This window comes from Suricata suricatta, chromosome 13, assembly GCF_006229205.1.
Source record: "Suricata suricatta isolate VVHF042 chromosome 13, meerkat_22Aug2017_6uvM2_HiC, whole genome shotgun sequence".
Taxonomy (NCBI): Eukaryota; Metazoa; Chordata; class Mammalia; order Carnivora; family Herpestidae; genus Suricata; species Suricata suricatta.
Genome location: NC_043712.1, coordinates 19921986 through 19944143, shown reverse-complemented (window position 1 = coordinate 19944143; position 22158 = coordinate 19921986). Strand labels below are relative to the sequence as shown.

The 22158-nt window shown below is 41.4% G+C and overlaps 1 protein-coding gene across 1 annotated transcript in view; it reads left to right on the top strand.

The window, feature by feature from the left end:
* The window catches only part of SLC31A1 (solute carrier family 31 member 1), a 29910-nt gene extending 9036 nt beyond the window's left edge, over positions 1–20874 (top strand). Inside the window, exons 2-5 of the mRNA XM_029919883.1 lie at positions 16344–16509; positions 16996–17068; positions 18878–19046; positions 20008–20874. Coding sequence (XP_029775743.1) covers positions 16378–16509; positions 16996–17068; positions 18878–19046; positions 20008–20209 — 576 coding nt within the window. The 5' untranslated portion in view covers positions 16344–16377 and the 3' untranslated portion in view covers positions 20210–20874. The remainder of the gene's footprint in view (positions 1–16343; positions 16510–16995; positions 17069–18877; positions 19047–20007) is intronic.
* Positions 20875–22158: the final 1284 nt, after the last annotated feature.

The following is a 22158-nucleotide window of genomic DNA, read 5'->3' as shown; positions in this document are numbered from 1 at the left end:
TTTACTAAGAATTGTAAACTGAAGGACGTTCAGATCACTGTCCCACATGACTGATCTCCATCAGTTAGCCAGCTGTTTGCTGTCCTTCCCTTTGTTCGTAGGCAGCCAGAAGTGCCCGAGGAGGGTCCCATATCTCCCACCCGAGTAGGGGTGGGATGGTGGTTAAGCTTGTGCTTTGCCCTCAGCCAGCCTCATGCTCCCTCCTCACTACATAGAGGATTCAGATTAGCTGTTTATCACAGTCTATGTGGGGAATGAAAGGAAGATAAAGGAGAGCCGAACAGATCTGTGTGTTTTTCACTGGTTTCCCAGGTTTGGTATGATTGTGGAATGCGATACTTTTGTGAAATGGGTGATGCTCTAGCAGCCACATGCCTTTCTGAGGTGCTAGGGAGCCCAGATCGGCATTCTGTCACCCCCATGCTTCTAGGCTAACCTTCCTTTACTGTCTCACCTCCATCTCAGTCTCTTTCTAGGTGTCTTAAGCCGTTTATGAAATTTGTTCTGTAGTAGTAGGTTTCAGTAAGAGCCTCCATTGTCTTCATTGCTAAACTGTCTAAAGCCCCTGGGGTAGAGGGTATTTAATTCTTACTGAATGTTGAATTGAGTTGAGTTGTCAGAGTGATCCAGCCTCTGTTCCACTACCCTCTCAGGGCGCCATATCTCTCCTCCCTCCCCGAGACACAACTTCCAACCCACCACTGAGCACACCTAGTATGATTCAGGAAGGAACAAAAGGTCAAGTAAACTATCTTGAAGAAGGGTGTATGTGTGGGGGGGTGTGTTTGGGTAAATGTACACACACATTCCTCCTAGCCCCCATAGCCATTCTTTGTGCTGTGGTTAAAAATGAGGACCTCATTTACTTAGCTAAACACTAATGGTAGCTGTGAAGTTAGACACCCTCCGTAGCAATAACCTAGGAGCATTTAACTCAAACATACCTTTTTAGTCCCACAAATCTCATGTGTATGAAATCATAATAAAAAGGAGTGTTAGATGAATACAAACTCTGGCTTACAAATACAGTTGTACATTTAGCGGAGACAGTTGGGTTAGTGTTGGCTTCTCTAATTTTTTTTCTCAGTTAAAAATTTTTTTTAAATGTTTATTTTTGGAGAGAGACAGTGTAGGCTGGGAAAGGGGCAGAGAAAGATGGAGACGCAGTTGTCAACACAGAGCCCAATGCGGGCCTGAAAACACAGTCTGAGATCATGACCTGAGCTGAAGTCAGATACTTAAATGACTGAAAAAAGCCGCCAGACAGTTAACCTGAGCCAAAGTCAGATGCTCAACCAACTGAGCCACCGAGGTGCCTTAGAGACTCTGGGATGGGGCATGGCTCAGCCCTCCTGTACACCCTCCCTCCTGAAGCTACAAGTGAGAGAGGATGGGGCTGAACCCACAGCGAACTCAGGTCGGGCCCATCTTTTCCAATATAAACTTTCCTCAGTGCCAGGTTCCCAGGGGAAATTCCTGCTGGGTAGCTCAAGCTAGAATCCTCATTAGGCTTCTTTCTGTGTTATTTGGATGGCTTGTTAAAGGGCCATTAGCTTTCTAGCAACTAACCAGGAAGAGTTTCCTTTATTATGGTTTCAGAAATACCACAAAGTGTAGGATGCTATGTTATAGCTTAGAATTAAGGGACAATTACTACCCTTTCCCCTACTCTTAATAAGATAGGATGTAGAAAAGATGAGATGGAATAAAAGTAAAGCATCCTATTTCCATTTCTAGATGGCAATTTGAGCACATGCTTTCCCTTCCCAGATTCTTAGTGAAATGACTATAGAAATAGTTTTTTGGGGCGCCTAGGTGGCACGGATGGTTAAATATCTGACTTCGGCTCTGGTCATGATCTCACAGTTCATGGGTTTGAGCCCCGCGTCGGGCTTTGTGCTGGCCCCTAGCTCAGCCTGGAGCCTGCTTCAGATTTTGTCTCCCTCTTTCTCTATGCCCCTCGCTTTCTCTTTCAAAAGGAAAAACAAACAGTAAAACAAATTCAAAAAACAAAAGCATTTTTTAAAAAGTGTGATACTGGAATTTATGATAAATATATTGTCTGCATCCCATTTCTGGCAGAGGACTCCTAAAATCCTTGAGATTTCCCAAGTGATTTCCCAAGTGCCCAGTGTTGTTATAATGAGGTGACTTAGACCTAGTAGTCTATAATTTACTAGGAAATCAAGAATATAAACTTGAGTCAATTAACCTTCTAAGTAAAGTTTATGTTCTTTAGAGACAGAAATGCAGATGACTAAAAGATTGTAATAGTCCACATTTGCATCAAAATTATGTGGGCCATGGGAATGAATGGGGTATGGATGAGACAAGGCTAGCCTTGAGTTGATAAGTGTAGAACTTGGGCAGTGAGTACATAGGAGTTAATGATACCATGCAGTCTAATTTGCAGATAATTGAAAACTTATAATAAATTATTAATACCTTATTTAGTTTTTCTTCAATTGTGAAATCAAAACACTAAATATGCCTGGAGCTTCAAGGATCCACCACGCACCATATTATCCTCTACCTTCATACCCTACCCTACCCAGCAGCATGGCTGCCCTTCCTCCCTGGCTTCTATCCAACTTCGATGAGGTAACTTTTATAAAGCCCTGAGGTCTCCTGAGTTGGTTGCTGGGGAAGCCAACCAATATGATTAGAGAACTGGACTTTCAGCCCCCAACCTCCTAGGAGGGGAATGGGCTGAAGATTGAGTTGTCAACCAGTGGCCAATAATTTAAATCAATTGTACCCAGGTGATGGAACCTCAATTTTAAAAAAAGAAAAAGAAAAACAGTTCAGAGAGCTTTCAGCTTGGGAAACCAAAATGTTTACATGTGCCCCTGTGCCAGGTCCCAAACATCAGGACAGAAGCTCCTTTGTTCAGGACCTTGCCCTCTCTTCATGAAGCTAGTAATTCGTATTAATATCTTTTGAAATAAATCAGTAATCTCAGGGCGCCTGGGTGCCTCAGTCGGTTGAGTGTCCTACTTTGGCTCAGGACATGATCTCCTAGTTTGTGGGTTCAAGCCCTGCAGACAGCTCAGAGCCTGGAGCCTGCTTCAGATTATGTGTCTCTCTTTCTCATTGCCCTTCACCCACTCACCCTCTGTCTCTCTCTCTCAAAAATAAATATTTAAAAATTAAAAAATAAAAGATTGCTTTGGAGTAGGGGGTAAAAGAAAAAGCAAAGTCAAAATTTCACTTAAGCCACGAAGAGTGAAGAAGTACAATGCAATACAGTATCCCAGAGTTTTCTGCGTTTGGGCGCGCACTGCTACTGCCTTTCCTATCTATTTCTGAGGAAACTAACTTGCCCTCTTTACTATGCTTAGTGAGCGGGCTTCTCCTAACAGTCCCTAAAACAATCCTAGGAGGTAACTTTTATTGCCCTGATTTTACAGCTAAGGGACAGATACTAAATTTGCCCAAGAGCTCACAATGAGTAGGTGCAGTCTTAGCAGTTAGAGAATGGATATATACCCCGTTGTGTACTTGGAGAGCCACCATAAAAAGAAAATACCTTTTTCTGACCACAGTTTCCTATGCTTGGTTTTTTTGTTTGCTTTTGGTGGGATATTCAGGATCGGAGTTTCAGGTCTCAAAAATGCAGGAAAAATGGTTAGGGACAGACCCTGGGATCCAATCGTGATTTCATTAATCATGTTGGAAACTATATCCAACAATTTTTTAACAGGTTTGGTTTTTTGTGGGTTTTGTTGTTTGTATTTTGGGGTGTTTTTGAGAGGGGGCCAGTTTTGGTTTTGGTTTTTGGACAGCATTTCCTGTATGAGGTCTGTCTTTCCCGTATATTTCGCAACTAGTCTAGAAAAATAAAAGTACAGCAAATATAAATTCTCCTTCATACGTAACTCATATTTTACTCAAATAGTAGGTGGAAAAACCTCTCAACCCAAAGGCGAGCCATTTGGTGTTAAATTCAGTGTTAGCCCAGAAGGTTCCTTGATTATTAGATTTGTATACATTTTAAGTGAGGGTAGTCTGGCTTTCTCCCCTTCTGAAATAGCACAATAAACAATTTGTTTATTTTAGCCACTGGTTGAATCTTGGCTTTCTTTTCTTGTCAATATCCAGTCCTTAGATTCTGTGTAGTACATATCTATTTTGTACATCTCTATAAATCAGAACTGTGTTTCTCAAATTTTAGAGTGTAAGAATTGTCTATATAGCTTGATAAATGTCTAGATCCTGAGGCCCATTCCATGAGAGGAGATACACTAATCTGGAGTGAGGTCTATAATTTTCATTTTTTGCCAAATAATCTTAAATGGTTAAATGATTCTGATTCAGGCGGTCCTAGGACCACCCTTAAAGAAACCCTTGAGTTAGGAGGAAAGGAACATTTTCTATCTATGTTATTCTGTGCCAGTCACTTTCATATGTATTTTTACATTTTGATGTTCGAAATATTGTGAGATTGTATGTCCTAGTTTTACATGGATCTATTATCCCACAAAGTTTTAGTAAGATGTTTTGACAGTCAGCAGGCTGATTCCCAGACCAAGAGGGCTCTTCTTGCTCAGCAAGGTATCTGTCAGAAGAGAGATTGCTAAATGGTTGAGGTACCTGGGTGGCTCAAGTCATGATCTCATGGTCCATGTGTTTGAGCCCTGCATCAGGCTCTATGCTGACAGCTAACACCCTGGAGCCTGCTTCTGATTCTGTATCTCTCTTTGCCCCTACCCCATTCATGCTCTGTCTCTGTCTCTCAAAAATAAATAAATGTTAAATTTTTTACAAAAAAGATTGCTGAATGGGGAAGTGTTACATTGACATGAACACTGTGCTCTGAAATGTGTTGGATAAGTGGTAAAGCCACTGAGATGTTAGATTGTCTAAAGCATACCCCTTGTCACAGTGAATCTGGAAAAAAACGGGCATGCATTTGTTTCTCTGAAAAATACTATATATACCTAAACTTTACTAACTGAAATAGGCCCCAAAGATGAGTTTTCTTTACTGAGGAGATTGTGCTGACATAATGAGAAAAACCTAGGCTATAACCAAATTTCCTGATTTTAATCTCTAGTATTCTTTCAGATGGTAAGGATTAAGCGTGACTGCAAACCACATGCTACCAGAGAATTATCCAAAGGATTCATCAGTCAATGGTTGGGAGTGAAAGTTTGAAAGGAGGCATAATAATTAGAGATGATCTGGTGTCTTAATTTGTTTTTAAATGTTTATTCATGTTTAGTTTCAGAGAGAGAGGGCATGGCGGGAAGCAGGAGGGGGCAGAGAGATGGAGAAACCCAAGCAGGCTCTGTACTGTCAGCACAGAGCTAGACACAAGGCTTAAATCATGAGATCATGAGCTGAGCCAAAATAGAACCACTGAGCCCCACGGGTGCCCCTTTATTTTTTAGCATTTATTTTTGAGAGAGGGCAGGGGAAGGACAGAGCGAGACAGGATCCTCTGCACTCTGCACTGGCAGCAGAGAACCCAGCCCAGTGCAGGGCTCAATCTCCTGATCCCTGAGATCCAGACAGTTCACCGAGCCACCCAGGTGCCCTTAATGGGCTGTAAGAGTACTCTGACATGAGAACCTGTAGTAGGATGGCATCTGGGGATTTTGTAAATTCTAACAAAATGCTGAATGTGGCCAGGAGCTTGAGCTATGTGGCAGTCTTTCTCACCTTACTCAGAACCATGTAGAGTAGAACAGTGCATACTGTAGGTTACAATTTTAGCCCGAATTGTATGCCACAGCACAATGGAAAGCGTTTCAAGACACAACTGCTCTAGGGGTAGCTAAACAGCTAGACTTAGTTCCTTCTGGACAGCTTAATGGGCAAGGACTTAAATAAAGACCTGTCCAAGGTGCTTGAATGACTTGACCTTGGTTTACCCCGAATGTAGGGAATAGCCACGTGTGCCTCCCAATAAAAATAGGTCCACATTTCTAAGCCTCTCTCAAAACTGCAACTCCTGGAGCACCTGGGTGGCTCAATCACTTAAGCTACTGACTTTTGATTTCAGCTCGGGTCATGACCTCACGGTCAAGGTCTGGCTCTGTGCTGAGAGTGCAGAGCCTGCTTAAGAGACAGGGACACAAGGTAGTTGGATGGAAGTGCCATATAGTACATGACAGCACTAGAGGTCAGAATCTGGATTCTAACTGCAAGCTGCCACATGACCTTAGCTTGTCTGTTAACCTTGAGGACCTCCATTTTCCATCTGTAAAATGAGTAGCCATTCTTGTTTAACCCAGGTCCATCTTTCAAGTGCCAGAAGCACACTACATCATTGTATGTAGCTCTGCAGAATAGCCTAAGAACATGCCACAAAAGTAAATGAAGTAATTAGGGGACCCAGACTTAGAATCAGTCAACAAATGTTTATTGAAAGCCTAGAAGGTGTATTAGACTGCGTGTAGCCTTAGCCTAAGCCATAACAATGCTTCCTGTAAGCAAGAAGTGAGTAGTTTTCTTCAGCCTCATTACTGACCACTCAGCATAATAACTCACTGATGCCAGAAGGGAGGTGGAAGGGGTGGGTGAAATAGGTGATGAGGATTAAGTACAATTGTTATGATGAGCACCAGGTGTTGTGTGTGAGCGCTGAGTTGCTGAATTGTGCACCTGACACTGGTATTGCACAGCATGTAACTGAGTGGAATATATGTAAAAACTTAAATAATAACAAAAATTCACTGAGTAATAATTCTTTTACGTATGTTATATGGTCTTTTTTTCCCTTCAGTATTTCTTCCTATTCATTATTCCATTTGAATGGCATCATAATCCCAAAGGAGAACAAGACACGTTATTTCTATATTCCCCTGAGTTTTGGATGAGACACTGAAGCTCAAAGATCAAAGCAGTTCTTAGAAAGGTAGGGCCATTTCGCCCCCCAGGGGACTTTTGGCAATGTCTGGAGACGTTTTTAGTTGTCATAACTGGGAGTGAAGGTTAGGGGTGGACAGAACAGCTCCTACAACAATGAATTATTCGGCTTCCAATCTCAGTAATGCCAGAATTATGGAACTCTGCCATAGGTGTTTGGTCCAAAAGAATATAAAGCAATGGAGTTATATGGATCAGAATCGGATCTTAGACTCTGTCTAATGTGTTTTCCACTGTTTCCCCAAAACATTTGAGCATTAAAAACTGGAATCACATAGGTTCTGGATTTGTTAATGTTTTGAAAAGGCGTAAGTGAAAAGCAGGGTTTGTTTCTATCACTGGTGAAGGTTTCCATGTATAGTAGTATAGATTGTACAGTCCACTAAACCCAATGGCTCATGTGCCGTTGACCTCAGTCTGCTGTCCATGTCCTGCAGGGAGCTTCGCCTCCTTTTATCATGGTTTCTATTTATTGAGCAAATTACCAAATTTGAATCATTTATCCAAATACCCTTAATCTGGACACAGCCCTTTTAGCATTCTCTCTACACTGTACCTACTAATCCACTCAGCTGGAAGTTAGAACCAAGATTTGAATACCGTCAGGCTCCAAACTCATGCTCTTAACAATATTCTATAAGCATAACAAAGGGTGACCTGGGACTTGAAAAGCTCTTACAACCAGGATAGTGTCTGTAGAATATGCTTCAGTTTTGCCCCCCATACCATTTTATAATCCAGAAATTAGAAGATTCTTCTCATCCTTCTAAAGCTTTAAGAGATGTCGGGTTCTGGTTTCTGGCAAATTTAGAGGACCCATGATTCCATAAGGATTTTTTCCTGTGAATACCTGGCAGAAGAACTTGAGCAGAAAATTATTAGGGAAGAGCAAATAAAGGCCACTTACTCTACACAGCAGCAAAAGTACTCTATTAAAATATAAATCCCATCATATCCCTACCCTGTCCATTACCCTCAAATAGCCTCCAGTTGCCCTTCAAATAAAACAGTCTCCTTAAAATGACTCAGTGAGTTCTATTCATACTGACCTTCAATGCCCTTGATTCTTTTCTTGCCTCCAGGATGTTCTGTTACCTTTCTACCCAACTCCAGTCATTAATCAATCTTGTTTGAAGTTTACCTCCTTAGAGACGGCTTCTCTCTCTCTCTCTCTCCATCTGCCTCTCCCCCACCGTCTGGTTCTTTTTCTTTTGTTTTCTGCCACAGCACCATGCTTACTTCCTTCATTCCATTTATCATTTTAATTATATATACTTGCACACATTTAATTGTTTACATACTTAATGAGGGCTTTCTCTTCCTAGAGTAAGTCCCACGAAGGCAAGAATCTTTTTATATCTGGCTCATTGGAAGTAGATACTGAAACCTACATGGATTTTTGTAAGAATTTCTGAATTAATGAATGTTTGTTGAATGTTCTTTCAGATGCAGTAAGGAGGTAAAAATCACTGGTCCTTAAGAACATGCTGTGTAAAAATGGTATTTTTAATCATGTTATTTTAAGAACTATAAGTCAAATTTTCCATAAGAGAAGATTGCCAGGGAAATCCAGAATAAAGAGATTTCTGTTGTCAAGGTTCCAAGGAAAACCTAATGTAAGAGATGGCATATTGAGTAATGCTTTAAGAATGAGCTAGATTGCAAACTCAGAAGAGCAAGGGCTATGTTTTAACCTCACCCTAATTCTGACACATTTAACTGCATGATAAATGTTAAAATAAATAACGGATTTGCACATATTCAGGAAATGGAGGAAGGGAGAGGAACACAAACCAAAAAGGCACACAAGTGTGCTTAGTTTATTCAGTAAAAGGGACTAGATCAGATTCAGTGGAATATTTGCAAAAAGGATTAGTTTGAGATAGGCTGGAAATGACTTTCCAGTCAGTCAGTAACAGATAGACCTAAATGCCAGATAGTGAACATAAAGTAAGCACCAAAAGTTGGATATGAAGCCAGTCAGTTCTTAGTCAGTCAGTCTGTTCGGGGGCTGGAGCCTAAAATTCAATTATAGCCACAGAATTACATGCAAATAGTGCCTGGACTACAAATGCTGGTTTGGTTTTGAGTACTGGTACTGTTATCAACATCGGCACCCTCAAATAGCAAGATTCAGATTCCTGTGGAACATCTTCTTCTGTACTTAGTTTGTCTGGAAAGAGAGGGTTTCCTCCTCTCTTATGCAATCAATTTTCTTTCTACACTAGCCTGTAAGCATATTCACAGTTATTACAGAATTTGTATGTTACTGCAGAGCTCCGCGAGATGATTCCCTGTCTGGGCCAGGAAGGAGAAGCATTCAAGAGGAGCTCATTAAATGTCTGCAGTTGATTAAGCTGAAAAGGAAGTTGGGAGAAATAATCCATTCAACTGTTTCTCCTAACCTTTCTCAGCACTGTTCTATCAACAAGGTAACAAATAGGCAGAGATTGAAAAAATCATAACATGTCAGGGTATTTTGTGAGGCCTAGTACCAAGCTGGATTCTTAGGAAAGGTCCACTGTGCTCTGAATGTTCAGAGGGCTTAGCAGGAGACCTTGGAAGATGAGGAGACCTTGTTGCATTAGAGATTGTAAGGATGGACATTCCAGCCTGAAGAAACAATGTGAGCCAAAATATCAGAAAAGTATGGGGTCTGTCCAGTTAAAGCTTTGGGCTATTGGACTTGTTTGACTGGAACTCCAAGTATGTGTAGGCAGAAAGGTAGGTTGAGACCTTCATTTTAGAGATTGTCATCTCAGAACAAGGAAGTTAATAGACAAGGGAGATGTAGGCAGTGGATCAAATATTTTGAGCAAATAAGTAGAGCCATGCCTTAGGTAGCTGGATTTGTCCTTGGTGTATCATAAGATGGACAGGGTAGGGGGTACTGTTAGGAAACAGTGGCTGGGTGAGTCTATTAAAAATGTTAGCCTGCTCTGCCAGGAAAGTTCTCCAAGTAATCACTTCCTCCCAGTATGGGATCTGTCCTGCCCTAGCTGGTTTCTTATCTACCTTGGGGAGCCTGAGCAGCTTAGTAAGGTGGAATGGAGATGTGGGAGGATGAAATTGATGATAGAAGGGGTGACCTTGAACCAGTATCTGGAAACAAAGTGCTTGGCTTGCTGTGATTAGAATCAGATTACAAATCCTCTATCTTTTCTGTGGATAGTTGGAATGTGAGATTTTCAGGACAGCTGAGTTATTGTCCTTTTTATTAACACAGATATTATTAACATGGAGAGGCAGGAACTTGTCAGTCCTTGTTTGCCTAGATCACTGGCTACTCATAAATGAAGGCTTCTTAAGTTTTAAATGTAATTGTTTGAAGTAGTTTTCCCCTTTATTACTCTGGGAGTTGGTTACTTTTGGTGGAGCACATCAGTCTGATATATGAGTAATTCAGCCACATAGACTCTGCTGTTATTTGAGTATGTAAACTGTGTGTAGTTTGGTTTCTTTCCATGAAAAGCGCTTTCAGGGAATGGTGCAGACAGTCTGTAGTAGTAGAGCTCATTATGCTAGATGATGAAAAAATAATACTGAAGCCAGCAAACAATCACTACATTAAATCTTTGCCAATTCCATCAACATCTTTGTCACATCAGCCTCGCCTTTGCCACAAAGTAAAGAAAGTGAGAATTTGTTGTAGATGATCCGTTGGAGTTATTTATTAACAACAAAGGCAAAAAGTTAAGAGACAACAGTAGCCTTTGATTCATTAAAGAATTTTTAAAAGGAAAAAAAATCAAATATTTTTTAGTAGTAAGGGTGGTGGGGTTTTGGCAATTTTACTCCTGAGTTCTGATCATTTATAAGTTTGGGGTTGGTGGTTGGGTGGTCCAGGAAAGGTGATTTTGGTAAAGCATGGGGCTGGACCCATAGGCAGGACGACATGCATTGGGGTTGCAGTGGGTAACTCATTATCTGCCCTCGGGTTGGGAGAGTGTCAGGGATAAAGTAATTTTGGAAGTGAGGTTTCCAGGACCTTGAGGGGCTAGCTGTTGCTAAGTAAATAGCATTTATTACCATCTAATAAAACCTCAGTCACAAGACCCTTCAGATGCATATTGAGGGTGGGGGTGCTTAAGCTTGGAGCTTGTATCCTGGGGCAGTTGAGATAAAGGAAGTATACTTATGAGATCCTTGTCCAAGCCGAGGTTCTCTTCTGCCCCTAGCAGTGTCATCCTTGAGGCAGCTGAGCTCCTACAGGAAGGTCAAGGTCACTTTGCTGGTTTCAAGGACTTGTCAGTGGACAGTAAGGGAATTTAAATTTTCATTTGCCTTAACACTTAAACCCCTTTCCTTTGCTCTTAGGTAGCTTCCCCTCAGCTTGCTCAAGCCCCCTCATCACTGTCATGTCCCATCACCTGCCAGAGTTAACCTGGGGGGAATTCTGTGATTTTTTTTTTGCCAGTCCTGGCTGAGAATCTGTGTAAATCTAGGATTTACTCAATCCTTTTGTAAATGAAATTGGTAAAATTCAGTATCCTTCTGGTCACTGTACCTCAAGAAGGACACAGGCCAAGGAAAGGCAGCTAAAATATCCAAAGCATCATGTGATTGTTATGGTCCTACAACTGTGACTGATAATTTCAAGTATGAGAGTAAGAGAGTGAGGCCAGGGCCGAGGGGATGAATGGAACAATAATATAGCCTTTGAGAGGAAGGTCTTCTCTATGTTCATCGTATTATATTTCCCTCTCCCATTTACTGGGAGCTACTGCTTTTTCTCAGAACATCCCTAGGGAGGGCGCCTGGGCGGCGCACTTGGTTAATCGCCTAGCTCTTGTTTTAGTTCAGGTCAGGATTTCACGGTTTGTAAGAGCAAGCTCCATGCTGATAGCATGGAGCCTGCTTGGGATACTCTCCGCCCATCAACCACTCACATGTGCACAGTGCATTCTTTCAAAAATAAATTTAAAAAAAATAGTATATTGGGGCAGGAATGCCATGTGATGGTGGACACCTAGACCCTAATTTATTATTTCATTTTATCTCTTCTTTAACTTCTTCATCTCCTTAAAGTCCTCCCTCCTGAAAGGACAACACAAGTGCGGAATTCATAAAGTCATCAAGAGAATTTTAAAGTTCACCTATAGGGGCACTTGAAACAAGGCCAGAGCCATTTCTCAGAATATCTGCTGACCCTGCACAGGCCATCAAAAGGCAGGATTAGTCCAGTTTAACTGGTTGGTCATGAGAACATAGTCCATAAACATGAATCCTTGTTTATGGTAGCATGCTGTCTGTGACCTTGAATTTTCCCTATCTGTGCTTAGAGTTCCTCAATAAAAATGACTGTAGAAAGGAGAAGAGCAACTGGATAGATTTTTCTTTGTTTAATGGTTTTACACATCTCAAAAAGGAACATGACCTTAATCATTTAAAAATTGTCCAAGGCTCCAGATTATGTGTGTCTGAGCTGGAGAAAAGGGACCATGTGGCAGATGTCTGACTACTTCTGTGTAGTCTTTTTGTGAGGTCTATTCTCCATAGACCATACAATTATTGTTTCTTATCCGTCATTGTACAATACCAGGAGAATAAAAAAAGTTTGAGGTTTAGAATAAAGGAAAGTCAATGCTAAGACTCCGAATGGGCATCATGCCAATTTCCTAACTAATTTCCTAAAATTCATGTTTATTTTGCTGAAGATGCTAGACTTTGCAAAGAATCTGGCCCTCCAGGTACTTTACAGGAGAGGTAGGAGGTAGGCAGGAATAGAGAACTTCATTCTTGATGATACTCAAGCTGACTGAAAGAATTAGACCCTTGAATACAGGGAAGTTTTAGAACTTATTTGTATAACTGCTGCACAATACTTACTAAGTAGGGGAAAGAGTAAGACAGAACAAAATGCAAAGCTACGTGGCATTCAGCAGAGAATGTGTCATCTCATTTTCCATATCTGATAGTATTCAGGGCAATAGAAACAAGTTGGCACATAGCTGACTTCAAGTACCCAAACTAAGCTAAGACAGAAACCGAATAGTGTACAGTCTTCCTGAGAAATAAACTTAGTTACTCTGTATGAATTAAGTTCTGTGGAAGCGTAGGGTTTATTTTTTTTTCTATAGTCAGATCCTAAACACTTGCCTTGTATTTCCTGAAAGATCCAGGGAGTTCTCTATGCTAGAAGGAGCTATTTTGAACCAGAGCAATTCTGAACTAGCCACATGAGTGTCAACAGCCACTTGGTGTTCTTGGTTAGGAGACAGGAAAAGCAGAAGTGCCTTGAATGAGGTCTTGGCTAGAGTACTTTAGGAGAACAGCAAATATAATATTTTGGTTAGGTCTTCTCCCACATGTTCATTGGACTTCCCTTGTCTAACATCTTTTATCCCCTCACATCCCATGGAATGATAACGCTATGATATGTCAGATACTCGGCTAGGTGCCCAGGAGCCCTCCATGTTCTACTAGCCAGGAACCAGCTCCAGGTGAGTGACTTTCCCAGGTTGTACAACCAGAACACCTCCAGAATTCTTTGTGTTTTCCAGCTGTGTACTTGAGCTCATCTCTCCATTATCTAAAGCAAAGGCGCTTTGCCGCCATGGGTCCGGAGGTTTTTACAAGAAAATTGATTACATAAAAGAACAATACAGCTACTTTGTAGACCTTGAACCCAGTTCTTAGAGACAGTGAGGTGGAGCTATATTAAAGGTTCTTGGACAGCAGCAAGTAGTTCAAGTTGGCTTGGAGAGAAGCTTAAGACAAAAGAGCACAGCTCATGATTAAACCTTTATTTTTTTTCAGATTAGAAATTGAAACAGCAAAAGATATTGCTGGGCACACTGTTCTTTGACTTATTATCACTTCAATACCCATTTTTATTCTGGAAGAAGCTGAGCTTGGAACATCTTAGATTAGTTATTGAAAGAAACAGACCTACACTAACCAACTGCCAGTTTACCTTCTGTACATAGAATTTCTCTTCTAAAGAGGAGGAGTTAGGTGTGTTTGATTGCTGAAGATGAATTATCCAAATACATAGGGCACATCCCTGAAAAGTCACATAGGAAAAGAATATGATTGCTTTTCTTTTTTATGCTTTAGTAATCAATTTCTAACACACACACACACACACACACACACACACACACACACACTATTTTGAGTTTGGCATTTTCCCTGGAACAGACTTTTAGTGAGCCTAAGGGCTTGCCAGGATTTGAGTTTGTACCTGCAGTGTACTTTTATACAGTAATCCACCAGATTTGTACCTTCCTATTCATAAACTACTGGGCAAGCCTCATGTAGGATTCCATTTCAAGAAATCTATTGTCCACTCACAGTGAAAGGAAGTAGATTCTATTCCTGCTCTATTTCCTAGTATATTTGAAAGTGAAATGTATCCTACAAAGATGACACTTGAAAACAGGTGCACGCTTTGAAAGGCGTTCTTTGGATTTGAACAGATGAATTATTGGGCCAGTGTGTGTGAAGAGATTTGATGACATGTTGCATTGAGCAGGTGTCTCTAAATGGTAATGAGGAACCTAAACAAGTAGGAACCTGTGGGTCTTAAAAATTTAATGGGAAGAATAGGTGAATATGTCAAGGTTACAAATCTTAAGTAGTTTGTGGTGCTAAGATCTTGCTTTTGAAACTGCCCTTTACATGTCTTCTTATGCCCAATATGAAAGATTACAGCTGTTTGGTTTCCCTGGTTAGCTTTCATCATTGAGGCTCCTTGGGGAAAGACTATGTCTGGTTCATCTCTGTACTTATTTCCCTCAATCTTTTTGTACCAGAAGACACTGCAAATAATCACTGAATCAGTGACCAGGGTTCGGGTTGATATGAAATGAAGTTATCCTTTTTGGTTGTCTTTTGCTATAATCACTTTCCTAAAGTCTTATTTAAAGAGAACAAATTGTGACTTGTGCTTGGGGATGTGTTCTCAGTCTTCCTGGCTGGCAGACGTCTTCTCATGCTTGTTTTGCTGCATTTGCTGAGCTCAAACTGTAATCCATCAACACTCAGATACCGGTGCTCCCCCCTTCGACGGTGATTCTTTTATCTGAAAACTGCTGGGTGCTGTTGTGTTGATTATTTTTGTGTGTCTTCTGTTTTTTACTCTGTACTATAAAAACTTTATGGACAAAGAGCCTATTATAAATGTCCTTTATGTCTATGGTATTAATAAACCAGATTGTAAAGCTCTATAATTATGAAATAATATAGTGCCTGGCATGAAAGTTACTTAAATTCGTAGTTGAACTTTGATTATCCCTAACTGATGCTTTGACTCCTCCATTGCTGGAAATACAAGTCTGTTTTTGAAGCTTGCTGTCATAGAATCCGAGTTTCAGGACGGGAAAATGGGTGTCTGAATATTTGTGCTTTTAAGTTAGACATACATAGCTCCCTGAATCCATATAGATTTCCTGACTAAGATATGCCTTTCCCCCACCTCCGAGTAATGCTGCCTTATTAGTGTTCTGTTTACTTGTTTCTCTTTCCATGAGGTACCCTGTTTGTCTTATTCACTGACTCACTAGCACGTAGCTTAGTTTGGCACATAGTAGGAACTTGATAAATATTGATTTGAATGAGAGGCACACTCAGGGTCATGAATTTCTAAAGGTGTCTTTTCCTCCAGCAACACCTCTCACGCTCAGCTTCCCACTCCCCACCCCCACCCCAGCTACAGGAGTTTTTGTTCCTTGGTTTATGTCCCAGATGGACTTTTGCAATAAACAGTGATGTGGCAGCAAAGACAAGGGTGAATATCTAGTTGTCTGGACTTAATTTAATATAGAATATTTAATTTATACCTTGTTTTCAGTGTTCTTAGCTCTAATGCTGAGCTAGGATTGAAAATTGTATCTTCTCTGAGTACATTGCTTGCCTTGGGCTGTAACAGACCTTTTCTTCAAGTTTAAATAAGCTGAAGGCTGGTTGTGCTATTTGTGAAAATGTCTTCTTAATATCTTGATAAAACACAGGCCATCCAGTTAAGTGAATTATTTGAAGTATTTTTTTATCTACCAACATTTATAATTAGAAAGCCTTAGAGCCGTTAAATTGCATTATGACATCAATTTGTCCATTATACAAATTGTCTGTTTCTTACAACCCAAAGAAACTACTTTTCTTTTTATATTTAAAGTTAAATGTACTTTGAACATATCTAGCAAAGGAACAGTTCTTCAGAATAGGCGTTCGACAACCCTAGGTGTAAATCCCTTGTGACCCAAATGTAGTCTCTATTGGACGAAATCCCACAAACAGTTATCAAGAATCAAGATTTTAGGGGCATCCAGATGGCTCATTTGGTTAAGCGTCCAACTGTGACTCACATCATGATCTCACAGTTTGTGAGTTTGAGCCTCATATGAAGCTCTGTGCTGACAGCTCAGAAAGACCTCTGTCTTTCTCTTCTTTCTCTCTCAAAACATAAACATTTTAAAAAGTGTATAAAAATAACAAATTTTAGTATATATAATTCTTTATCTTAAAAGATTCTTCTGCTGAGTCTCAACTTGACCTGCAAAGATGGACCATTCCCACCACGCGGCGACAGGCCATATGGCTGACAACAGTACCACAATGCCTTCTCACCACCACCACCACCCGACCACTTCGGCCCACCACTCTCACGGCGGAGGGATGGGCGGCATGATGATGGTGAGTCCCTCAGGAGAGGCGGCCCTCTTAGGCCCACTTGGGTAACAGAAATAATCAAGTTTTAGGACTGGCAAGTTATTATCTTTAAAGGTCAGTTTACTGATGAGGAAAAGCTAAAATGGGCCCAAGATCTCGTGGCTGGTTAATTTCAGACCCACACCAGATCCAGAATTCCTGGGGCTCTGGTGTTGTTCCTTCCATTCAAAATTGACCCTTTCCTGAATTAAGTTCTGGTATTCATCCTTTGTGTAGAAAAGAGAAAAAGTACATTTATCATGATGAGCGCTGAGTAATGTACAGAATTGTTGAATCACTGTATTGTGTATTTGAAAGTAATATAACACCGTTGACTCTACTGGAATTAAAATTTGACAGAGAAGTTGGCGGGGGGGGGGGCAAGGAAGAATACTTGAAGGAGAGAAAGAAACTCGCACTTCAGTGAATGTCTCTTATCTAGACCTAATACTTGTTTTGTTTTTCTGGCAGTCTATGACATTCTACTTTGGCGTTAAGAATGTGGAACTATTGTTTTCTGGTTTGGTGATCAATACAGCCGGAGGTGAGTAACCCATCATCAGGTGGTATTTGAGAGTGACACATGAGAGGCAGTGACAATCTAGAAACCCAGAACCTTTTTCTGCCGTAATTACTGAATGGTTATGGTTGTGAAACGTAAGCATCTTCCTATTAACTACCCAGAAGGGAAGTATGCAATGCTTAGTTTGGTCCTACAGTAAAACTCCCTTAAATAACAGGTTTTAGAGTTTCTGAAAAATAATTTAGATACTAGATAGGAGTCTTTGGCAATCAATTTCCTTTCATCCTTTTCCAGAGTGCTTCCTTATTTGATAACTTATTGATCCTGGTCATAAGCGTACAGTCAAGTTAAAATGACATAACTGGGTGGCTCATTCTGTTGAGCATCCGAGTTCAGCTCAGGTCATGATCTCAGTTTGTGGACTCAAGCCCCACATCAGGCTGTATGCTGATAACATGGAGCCTGCTTCGTATTCTCTGTCTCCCCCCCTCCAATAAATAAACATTTTTAAAAATAACATAAGCAGTTTGCATATACAGAACACAAAATAACCCTGGGTAGAAAACTTGATCCAATATAGTTCTTCCATTTTATATAGATAGGTTAATCCCGAAGTCACACAGCATTAGTGTATGTCTGAGATAGGAAAGGGACTTAGACTTTCTAGACTTCCCAGACTTCCCTACTCCTCTGCTCTTTCTAGCATACCAAATCAGTCTACATCTCCTGATTCTTGGCATGGCTCAGCTTAGGGTCATTCCTACTTTCTGTGTGTCTGTAATTGCTGAGGGGCCATGCCTTAAATTCAAATTGCTCAAGCTCAATTGTCAGTTGGACTGCTTTCAGAAGGCATATCTTTGGAGCCACAAAATCAGTTTGGAGAAAAGGGGAAGCATTTAGTTCAGGTAGTGTGTTAAATCTGCAGTTTGAGTACATTCCTATCAACATTAACACTTAACAGTGTGAAAAGACATAGAACTGAAATGTCTGTTCAAGAATCAATCCTTTATTGGGGTGCCTTGGTGGCGCAGTCCGCTAAGCACCGACTGTTGATTGTGGCTCAGGCCCTGTGCTCATCACAAGTGCACTTCTTAATCCCCATCACCTATTTCACCCATCCCCCCAACATCCTCCCCTCTGGTGACCATCAGTTTGTTCTCTCTATAGTTAAGAGACCGTTTTGGGGGTACTGCAGTGGCGCAGTTGGTTAAGTGTCCGAGTTTGGGCTCAGCCCTGCACTGGGCTCTCTGTTGTCAACACAGCCCGCTTCTGATCCTCTGTCCTCCGTTCATGCCCCCTCCCCACCAATCTCAAAAAGACTGTTCTTACAGTCCTTTTTTTAAGTTAATTTATTTATTTTGAGAGGGAGAGAGAGACTGCACTGTTAGTGCAGACTCCAGCATGGGGCTTGAACTCATGAACTGCAATAGCATGGCTTCAGCCAAAATCCAGAGTCACTTAGCCTACTGAGCCACTCAGGCACCCGAAGCATCTGTTTCTTCATTTTGTTCAAGGAAATAACACTTTAAAATTCCCCCTTTGCACACTCTACATCGTGTGTTTCAATGTAACAAGCTAATTTATGACATCAGGCCACCAGACCTAAAGGTCATTCAGATGAATTTGGATCATAATCAGAAAATGTTCTTGAGTGGAAACAGTGGTTTTTCCTTACACCATCTTTTTATACAAGTAGAGAGGTAATAATATAATGTGTCCAGAAATTGAGAGTAGCCCTTTTTGATGTTGTCTCTCTGGCTTAGGCAGCACACTGCCTAGCAGTGATTTTGCACGTGTGACCATACTGCCTTCTTTCCTTTTCCTGCTTAGAAATGGCGGGAGCATTCGTGGCAGTATTTTTACTGGCGATGTTCTACGAAGGACTCAAGATAGCCCGGGAGAGCCTGCTGCGCAAGTCACAAGTCAGCATCCGCTACAATTCCATGCCGGTCCCGGGACCGAACGGAACCATCCTTATGGAGACACACAAAACTGTTGGGTAAGAAGACAGAACAGATCCAGGTGGAAGTTCTGGATTAGTTAAGGAGCAAAGCAACTGTTTTATTAGCAACAGCCCTGTTCTTGAGGTACTCGTGATTTTATGTGACCTTGTTTAAACTGTCTTGGAGGCTTGGGCTGTGGGTCATGAGCAAGCCAAAGGAGAAACGTTAGGAACCCTTCTACAAGCACGAATACAAATATTCGTGAATCATAAGGCTTGGCCACTGTGGAAGAAGGTAAGGAATCCATGTTTTAGAATATTTGCCAAAATAATAATATGCAAATTCTATATGAATTCTTTTCTATAAAAAAATTTGGTATCTACTCAGCTCTAGTCTCATTTAGTTTACAGTGAAAGACCTTAGAAAACCTGTATTCTAAGAAAGTCTTTGCATTACTACTGGTTTTCCCCACAGATTGGCAAATGTCTTTCAAAATTTTTGAGTTTTAGTAGAAATGTGGGTCTAACAGTCAATTAGAAGGGCACCTGGGTGTCTCCATCTGCTAACCATCCAACAGCTCAGGCCATGATCTCATGAGTTTGAACCCCGTATCAGGCTCTGTGCTGATGGTGTGGTGCCTTCTTGGGATTCGGAATCTCTCTCTGAAAGGTGGAAGGCCTCAAAATGTTCTAATATGTATGGGAGGGTTTAGGGCTTCCCTTTCAGGATCCAAGACAGAGGTTAAGTGAGGGGATTCCTCCTCCTGCTTCTCCTCCTGCAGACGTATCACTGTATCTGCCCAGTGCTTATTAACCTGGCAGCCCATCATCTTTCACTCCAGGGACCGTACACCACACACAGACACACAAGAAGCCATGAGTTGCCAGGATGGCTGTGACAGAGTCCAGTTCAAGCTGAGCTCATGACCAGAACTGTTCCCCCTCTTTCTCTCAATCTGCAGAGCTGCCCAAGCCTTCCTCAGGGTCCCTGATTGTTATGTTCCTCTTCCTCCTCCAGGCAGCAGATGCTGAGCTTTCCCCACCTGCTGCAGACAGTGCTGCACATCATCCAGGTGGTCATCAGCTACTTCCTCATGCTCATCTTCATGACCTACAACGGGTACCTGTGCATTGCGGTAGCAGCGGGGGCCGGCACAGGATACTTCCTCTTCAGCTGGAAGAAGGCAGTGGTGGTGGACATCACAGAGCATTGCCATTAACCCTCAGCTCCATGGTGCGGCCTTTACGATTGCAGTGGGAAGCAGTTCAAGACCGAAGGACATGACTCCTACTCCAATCTTCCCTTCTTGCTCCTTAATTCCTTACACACACACACCTGCTCAACAGAGGTTTAGCTTTTAGTCTCTGAGCTAAGGTGATAACTTCCCTGGCTTTTTCCTAATGATCTGAGATTCCCTCAGACAAGATTCCCACATGTTCTTGTCCAAGCCAGGTAGCTTTTTATCGAAGGACTTGACCACCTGCTTCCTTTTTTAGTTTTCTGTTTTTATTTTGTTAACAGTATGTGCATTTGGTGGGTTTCTCCTGGGTTTGTGGTAGAGACTAGCCTCGGCTAGGATTGGTGGGAGCTGAGGGAAATTCTTGCCCAACTAAACCCCGAGCCCATTCGATACGTATGAAATACATTGTGCCTTTCTGTAGGTGTGATGTGTTGCCCCAAATTCTTTGTAGTGTGCAGAAGGGTGGTTTGAGACCGAACAGCGCTGGGCTTGCACAAGTGTGCATCCTTAGTTGGCTGACTCATGAACTTGTGTTCCTACTTCAGGTTTTGATTAGAATGAACCTGTCAATCAAAAAAGAAAAGATGACAATCAATTTGAGAAAATAGAAACAGATATTCTGAAATAAAACCATTGATACTTTATTTTGCCTTGATACCTTGGATTGTCACAACTGAATGAAGAGTTTGAATCATTTTCTTTGGTTACTGTTTTCATGCGTTGGCCTCTAAACCAGTGATTTTCAAACTTGCGCATGCATCAGAATCACCTGTACAGCTTGTTAAAACATCAGTTTCTGGGCCTTAACCCAGAACCCCCAAATCGGCATTTCTAACAAGTTCCCAGGTGATGATTCTGCTGATGGTCAGGGGACCACACTTTGAAAATCTCTGCTTTAAACTAAGGAAGTGTCGCCTGGTGCAGTGAGCTACCTGGTATTGGGCACAGGAATTTGAATTGCTGGCCATAGGTGGTGTGTCCAAGTCTAACTCTGTATTAAAGCTGCTGGTCAATACTTAATCATTCCACAAATATCTATTCAGCTCCAGCTGTGTATATCTGCCCAAGGGCTATAGCCAAAGTAACTTTTATCAGGATGTATGAAACCACTAGTCTTTATTTTTAAAGATCTGTGGTTTCTTAGAAGTAGCCTATAGGTTGAGGAAGACCTTTGGTCTGCAGTATAATAATATCATTTAGTCATGGGTCAGAAGGGTAAGAGCCCAGCCCTCTCTTTGGAGAGGTTTAGGGTATGGTCTGCTGCTGATCAGATTTTCCTTGTCCTTGGCCACACCAGGCAGGTCCTCATCTTCATGACCATCTTCATTACTCTTGGGGGTTTCGTTAGATCACATGTGGCCAAAACCTTTTTCCTCAACGAAGAACCACATTGGATTTTTATGCGTTCAGTTGTTAGTTTACACTGTGGTCTTGGTCCCAGCCCAAACTCCCCGCATGAAGGGATGCTTCCTGTGCTAGGCTGTGAAACCTGCCCTCCTGGTGCTAGACTCCAATCACGCCTCAGGGCAGCGGAGACAAAAGGCAACTATTCTGTTGGCCTCTGTTGTGGTTTTGAAGTTTGTACTTTCTCTGTGGCTGTCAGTTAAATATTGGAGAGCAAGGATTGTGTACTTCTATGTCTTTAAACCAAGAGAGGGTTATCAGCTTCCTGGATAAAGGGTAAAAATCTAAAAACCAAGATTAAGTTTTGTGCTTTTCTCATTCCAATGCCTTGTAGTGCTGATATTAAGCAAGAGGAGAGTGAATGACAGGTAGCAACAGAGTCCAACAGGAAGGTGTAAATAGCCTGTTATTATCTCGGAAGCCAAGGAATAATAAAACCATGAGAAAATAAGACTCAATGTTTAATAGTGACCCTGGTGCTCTCTGGAAATCGGGGCATGAGCTGCTATAAAATATCCTTTTCA